The 7,908-nt window shown below is 34.4% G+C and overlaps 1 protein-coding gene across 1 annotated transcript; it reads left to right on the plus strand.

Moving 5' to 3' along the window:
- The first annotated feature begins 5,581 nt into the window (after nucleotides 1–5,581).
- LOC109207127 (bZIP transcription factor 44-like) lies at nucleotides 5,582–7,694 on the plus strand. Its single transcript, XM_019370008.1, has 2 exons — nucleotides 5,582–5,870; nucleotides 7,492–7,694. The coding sequence occupies exons 1-2, from the start codon at nucleotides 5,582–5,584 to the stop codon at nucleotides 7,692–7,694; spliced, it is 492 nt and encodes a 163-aa protein (XP_019225553.1).
- The last annotated feature ends 214 nt before the right edge of the window (nucleotides 7,695–7,908 follow it).

Below are 7,908 nucleotides of genomic sequence, written 5' to 3' on the forward strand. Positions count from 1 at the left end.
CAAAAAGCTTTCTACTATGGTATTAATACCACGAAATTAATGTGTGGTCAATCAATTGGAAGGAGAAAATTTCATGACAACACCTTATGCGGAGGCATGTGCGCTTCTTGATGAGATGGCAGAAACATCTTCGACTTGAAAATCTCGAGCCAATGATCCCCAAGGTGATCCCAACATGATTAACCTCCATAAAGTATTGCAAGACCATGGGCAAGCTATTGCCGAATTGACCACAACCATGACTCAACTCGCTAAGGCTCAACTTCATCAAACTCAAGCTCCTAACCAAGTTCATGCCATGGAAGGAATGAGTGTCTCGGCCAACAAGAAGAGGACTTAAGGTCCCCAATTTCAAACCCTGGGTGGAAACTTATGCACATGATGACGGTGGTTATTGTCGGGCCCTGTTTTCTTGCGAAAGCGAATTTCGACATGTGACAACTCTTTTAGTGGGTACTAAAAGAGAAGAATCACCACCTAACGACTTTTATGGTGCGTTAGGGTACCTATTTGCAAATAAATCTATTTAGCTAGTATGTGTTACCAAAGATCGAATAAGCGCTCAAATTATTTCGAAAAGAAGGTATTAGGCACTCTTCGAGTTTCATAACCGTGAATCTTGGCCGAATTTAAGCTGTGGGAAATATCAAATTTTAATTAATTATCCTAAGTAAGCATGCGGGTTAATTCATTAACAAACTAAAGGGAATAAACAGTCAAGCAAGCGATTAATTATTCTAGGTTGAGCAGGATGATCATACATGGTCAAACTATTAATAATCAACTAATTTGAAGAAGTAATACGAAAATAATGTAAGAGAATAGTTTGAAAAACATACTTCATTAACAATATTAAGTGGTACAACCTTTGACTACAAGCTGTTCAACTTGCACAAGTCTAAATCTCTTAATAATATTGATCAATAAATGTACAGGAACAATTGGACACGATGGGGGTCCTAAAATTTTTATCCTAAAGGATCAACCCGTACAATATAAATAATATTTTGCAACCCTTAAGAGCAATGGTTGCTCATATATTCAAAAAGCACAAACTATCATCTAAAGCTACCTAATTAATACCTTTAAATTGTTTTACCTAACACGCACTAATTCAATTCTAAGTCGTGCCCTATATGTGCCTACTCGTCCCATGTCTATTGTCCAAGAAGTGTTGGACCACTATATAGGTGGTTCTAGACTCATCTTAGGACTAAGGTACAATTAGCACAACAAGGCTCACATTTACCTCCATAAGTACACTTACGTGAATGTTAAACAATTACCAACTAAACAATTGTAGAGAAGTGGAAGAATCAATATGTGAATTGTCCTATGAACATGCTTTTCTAGTTGTGAGATTAGGCCGGACAGTAATGAATCAGTTCGTATTATCGAATTAATCTAGACCTAAAACATGATCTCCATATGAATGTGTAGACGGCCAGTTGTGAACCAATTAAGTCTATGACTTACACATAGATAATCTAACAAAATCAAATCCTATTAAGTCTTATAGGCAAGAACTCTAAATGATTCAAGTTTTAGACCGTCTAAGTGGTGTGGCAGTTAAGTATTGAGGATTATTGTTACAATGCTATAGTCATGGCTTCTAGGTGTAAAGTGTTAGGAACACAGTTTTGGAAGATGACAACACAAACAGTCTAGTTATTTAACATAATGTCCTATAGGTATGATAGCTAAGTGGAGTCCTAAGACATGATTTTCTAAGTGTAGTGGCAAATAATCAAACGAATTAACACAAAGTAGGTCCTATAGGCATGCTTTTTAAATGATATTGTAAGTCATATTGGCGGTGTTTAGTTACCAGTTGATTGAGATCCTAAACTCATGAATTCTAATCGGGATAGGAAAATTGGAATTCCTATGTGCATCATATCTATTAACAAGTAATACACATAAGTAAAGCATGGTTGACAAGTAGTAAAAATTTGATTTGGACTTATAGGCATGTTATCTACCCAATCATGCGAAAAAATTAAAATACCCCAGACCCTTCTTTTACTATTTTTCCCTAATCAGTTTTTACAAATTATTACAGACCAAAAATAAACAGTTACAGGCCCATTACAAGTACACAAATAACTGAGTAACATATCTGGGCCTTCAGCAGCTTTAAACTTCATGTGAACCAACAGGCCCAAGCTCCAGGTGCATAAGGTCGGTCGAGCAAAGAACATTTGAACTCAGTGCCCAGACCAGGCACAATAGGCAAAGACCAAATTATCAAACAGGCCTATTCATCCAACAGGATACCCAAAATGCAAGCGGACAAATATACAAACAAGTTAACTTAGCACTCAGGAAAGAAACACATAAAATTCAATCCTTGATATTTACAAACCACTCAAGAAATAGGATTCCCCAAGTGACATCCTAGGGTGTGAAGTTTAGGAGGTATAGACAAGAAAGATTTAAAACATGTCAGCTCTACAAGTCACCTGAAAGGCTCATAGGCATATATACTTTAAGTATAATACAAGCGGGTGCATAGAAACACATGTGTTCAGGAAAAACATACACCTATTGGAATTCATTTAGGTACCTCTATCTTGATCAAGACTTAATCCTAAGAACGCAACCAAACAGAAGCTCCTATATGAAAATTAAGACAAAAACATTTTGTATACATGGTCAAGACTTGATTCTAAGAACACAACCAAGCAGAATTTCCTACAAGGAAGGTTTTGCATGAAAGTTCAAGGTAACATGGCCAAGAACTAATTCTGAGAATATAACAAAATAAAAGCTCCTATTTGCATGAAAGTTCAAGGTAAAACATGGTCAAGAACTAATTCTGAGAAGATAACCAAATATCAGTGCCTACAAGGAAGGTTTTACATGAAAGTTCGAGGCAAACAAATCTTATGCACATGGTCCCCAAGTATAGCCATTACTAAATCAAACAGCATGTGTTACCTAATTCTTAAAGAGAACAGAGGGGTCCTACATGTTTATTATCACATACATATGAATGAGTACAGTTACAAGTAAAAATCACATGAAAGATGATTAAACTCAAGAAAACATAACAATATCAGTTATGAACCTTCAGCGTACAACATTGACAATGAAATTGCAGCAAAGTTAGGACAATATAATGCAATAGAATGTTTCATTTCACCAATTGCAGGAAACCAAAGCCCAAGTCATGTTTTCTATCCTTTTAATAGGAGTTCATACACTAGTTGCATATAGAGGACAAATAAGTATGAACAAGTAGAAGAGATAATCTAAAACATATTTATTATAGTTAAGCTGCAGGATTCAAGAATACTAAACAGTCACAAAAGAAAAACGAGCAAAAGAATGAGAAAATCAGAATCTCAGCAATAGTTTAGCAGGAGTTGCGAGTGAAGGAGAGCAGTGAGAGCCTCGAGATCTCTCGCACTTCAGAGTTCACAGAAGCCTCAAGGACTCCGAGCAGTGCTTTTTCTAGAGGAGGCGATGGGGGGCACAGTGTTCGATTCACACAAATAAAAATTAAAAACACCAATTAAATCACAGAACAAAGGAAAGAATCACATGCAAACCAATTTTGAGTCGGATTAGGGAAAATTACACGCAGAAGGTCAATCGAAAATCATTCAGCAATCTGGGCAGCCAGAGAAGTAAGAATATCCTCCTAAATGTATCAAGCCATGATTCTTTGTAGAATCAGTGCTCCAAAACTGCGTCGAATCTTCTCATTTGATACTTGCCATTTTCAGGCAAGTATCGTTAGGTTTTCATACAAGTCTTGCTATATATGGGCAAGTATCACAGAAATGAGGAGTCAAGAAAGGTAATATCATCACAGTAGAACCACAGATCGACTCCAATCCATGAAAGGAAAGGAAATATACCATGTCGGCTAAGTTTTGGGAGGAGTAGGGTTTAAGAGCGGCTAGAGCGGAGGAATGGGTAGTTTGCTTAGGGGATATTAAGGAAAAGGATGGTGTTATTGTGGGCCGTTGATCTTAAACTGAGATTTTAAAAAAAGAAGTGGGGCGGATAGCAGGTCATGGACGGGTATAAGGTATTAGGTTGTTTGGTTTGGGCCTCAGATGGGTTATGGAATGGACTTTTACCTTCCTATACCATATATGAAACCTTATTATCAAAAATGTACATAGTTTCATATTTACCCGCCATGTTCACAGTTATTCTACAAATATTATACCATTTATCAAATACCAATTATTAGGAGTTGATTCCTTCCTAATTAGGAGCGCTACAAATCTGGAACTAAATATTCTTCCAGATATTCCTATTTAGGCGCGCTACAATTATGAAAGTAAATATTTTTCCAGATATTTCATTAATTAAGGAATCATTGTAGCATTAAAATTCCTTATTTAGATATCTAAGCAAATATCTCTGCATTTTCTAAGCAAGCAAATACCTCTGTATTTTCTACTTCTCCTAACGAAGAAACAAATCCCACAAAACGAAGAAACTAAGCAAATATCTCTGCATTTTCTACTTCACCTAATCTTTCTGCTTATAGTCTCACATAAACTTGTAGCTGAAAATATCGTTATATTTTTTTTCCATGAAAAATAATAAGTTGACAAATCCAATAGTTGATGTCACCTAGGTAGTATTTTTCAAACTCGACAAAATAGTTGATGTAGCTTTCTAACATATTTCCCTCAATCTATAATTGAGAATACTATAATGAATCTTTAAGATTATGTCTAGTCGAAAATTCCAATTAAACTACAATTGAAATGGGAATTGGGATATTAAAATTCAATATACCCAGTTTGTAGATATTTTGTAGATGAATTGTAGATTATTTATATTATGATTATAGATGCTTTGTTTTTTGTCTTCACAAATAAAAAATGACTAAAACTTCTACAAATCTTTTGCAAAAAATGCAATTATGTCGAAAATTCCAATCAAACTACAATCGAATGGGAATTAGGATATTAAAATTCAATGTACCCAGTTTGTAGATATTTTGTAGATAAATTGTAGATTATTTGTATTCTGATTGTAGATGCTTTATTTTCTGTTTTCACAAATCAAAAACGACTAAAACGACTAAACTTCTACAAATCTTCTGCAAAAAAATGCAATTATGTCGAAAATGCCAATTATGCTACAATTGAAATGGGAATTGGGATATTAAAATTCAATGCACCCAGTTTATAGATATTTTGTAGATAAATTGTAGATTATTTGTATTCTGATTGTAGATGCATTGTTTTCTGTTTTCACAAATCCAAAACGACTAAAACTTCTAGAAAATCTTCTGCAAAAAACGCAATTATGTCGAAAATACCAATTAAGCTACAATTGACTGGGAATTGGGATATTAAAATTTATTGTACTCAGTTTGTAGATAAATTGTAGATTATTTGTATTCTGATTGTAGAAGCATTGTTTTCTATTTTCACAAATCCAAAACGACTAAAACTTCTAGAAAATTTTCTGCAAAAAATGCAATTATGTCGAGAATACCAATTAAGCTACAATTGAATGGGAATTGATCTTGATTTTACTCTTGAGTCCCAATTTTCATTAAAACCAAAACAACATAAAAATACTGAAGGAAACAGAGAAGAAAAAAATGCCAGCAAATGGGATATTAAAAACACAAATTTGTGAAAAGAAAAGGAAAAGAATGATTTCAATTAGGGAATCTGCAAGGCGATCTAGGATGAAAAAACAAAAGCTTGTGCAAGAATTGACAAAGGAAGTCAGCAAATTACAAGCTGCCAACAGAACCATTGTGGCTAAAATTGAAGAGACTACAAAGAGGTTGACATTTTGCACTGCTCAGAATAATGTGTTGAGGGCACAGGAAATAGAGTTAACAGATAGGTTAAAATCTCTGAACGATTTGATTAATCATAGTGGTTTGGGAGAGAGAAACGTGGGAGGGATGGGATATACGGTACCTTGAATTAAGGAGAGATATACGCTGCATTAATTGTACCCATAAAAAATACTATGGTATAGAATTGGTAATTTGGTATACTAAATATAATTATATCAAACCTTAAACATTGAGGGTAATAAGGTTTCCTATATGGTATAGGAATGTAAAAATCTCTAATGTGATGGGGCTAGTGTTTTGGACTTCTTTTTGTTCCGATTTTCACCTCTCGTTGGGCCACAATTTGAAAAACACATGAAAATTAATTAAAATAAATTATAAATTAGTTAAAAAAATAATAAATAAATTTATTTAGGGAATTAAAGCTTTTATAAATAGTAGACCATAATTGTAAGAATATAAAAATGCTATTTTGACCTAAATAGCATAATAAATATAATTGATAAAAATTATAGGCTACTATCGCAAATAGTATGTAGATGGTAGAAATATGAAAATACAATTGTATGAGATGATGTAAAATATTATAAAATATGCATAAATATTTTGGACAACTGATAACTCATAAATGATTTTTAATAAATATGTATCAATTGAAATGCTAGAATCAATTGGAAAAGCTTATGATATGAATAAAATTATTTGTATAAAACTTTTATGATAATAAAAAATATTATGAAGAAATAAATTGATATTTAAAACATGTACCGGAACAGTAATGCAAGGAAATATTCTATCAAAAATATATTAAAATATATTATAAAATATATTAATTTACAAAGGCTATGTGAAAAATATGAGGACAAAATTGAGTATCATATGTTATGATCAAGTTGACTCTTATCTACAGTAAGAAGAAGAGGTACAATTTGTGAACAATTACCAAGGGCAACGGAGCAATTTTCAAGGCTCCAATCAAAAGTAATGGCATTCTCAAAATAACCAAGGCAATTGGGGTTCCAACAATCAAGGGAATTGGCATAACAACAACAATCAAGGGAATCGGGGAGGTAACAACAAGGAAATTTGGGAACAATAATAATAATCCTTCCCATGGTTCAAGTTCTTCAAGCAATAAAATGGGTCGTATTGAGAATGTGTTCAAGCAAATGATGGAGAAGAATGCGGATTCGGATGCCCAACCTGCCTCATATACCACATCAAACTGTAAACTTGAAGTTCAAATGGGGAAAATATCTTAAGCTCTTAATACTCTTCCTAAGGGTGCATTATCAAGTGATGCGGTGGTGAACTCAAAGGGTGGTAAGAACACAGGGCATGCCATGGCGGTTATCACAAGAAGTGGAAGAGGCGGGAAGGCACCCACCTCAAATGAAAAACAAGTTGTAGATGATGACCAAACGTTCCAAGAGGAGGAAATCCCACAAATAATGTTCAAGTACATGATGACATTCGGATTGATATTGATGACACTATGGAAGAGACCCGATAGGAGGTGAACCTGTCTAGGGAACACATCATTGACATGCCGGATTTGGTGGTCTAATAGGCTAAGGCACCATTGCCAAAGCCTCCAACTCCTTACCCTCAAAGGCTAGATAAACAAAATGGTGAAAATTAATTCAATAAGTTCTTTCAAATGATGAAAGATCTCTCTATTAATGTGTCATTGGTGGAAGCTTTGGAACAAATGCATGGTTATGTCAAGTTTATGAAAGATATTCTCTCGATGAACTTTGAAATGATCGAGGTCACTCATCAAGTGAGTGCAGATGTTCATTCCATGGCTCCTAAGTTGGAGGATCCCGGTGCTTTCACAATTCCTTGTACTATTGGAAGCGCCAATTTTGCTAAAGCTCTTTGTGATCTTGGGCAAGTATAAATTTGATGCTCTATTCAGTGTTCAAAAATTTGAGGATTGGGAAACCAAGACCCGCGTCTATGAGGTTGCAAATTGCCGATCGCATAATGAAAAGACTTTTGGATGTGATTGAGGATGTATTGGTCCGAGTTGATAAGTTTATTCTTCCGGCAGACTTTGTTATTCTTGATTTTGAAGTCAATTATGAAGTGCCTATTGTTACGGGTAAGGCCCT

This window comes from Nicotiana attenuata, unplaced genomic scaffold, assembly GCF_001879085.1.
Source record: "Nicotiana attenuata strain UT unplaced genomic scaffold, NIATTr2, whole genome shotgun sequence".
Lineage (NCBI taxonomy): Eukaryota > Viridiplantae > Streptophyta > Magnoliopsida > Solanales > Solanaceae > Nicotiana > Nicotiana attenuata.

Coding starts and splice junctions, on each gene's coding strand:
- LOC109207127 (XM_019370008.1), top strand. CDS start 5,582: ATGCCAGCAAATGGGATATTAAAAACACAAATTTGTGAAAAGAAAAGG. Junction 5,871..7,491: donor CGATTTGATTAATCATAGTG/GTTTGGGAGAGA, acceptor CATTGGTGGAAG/CTTTGGAACAAATGCATGGT.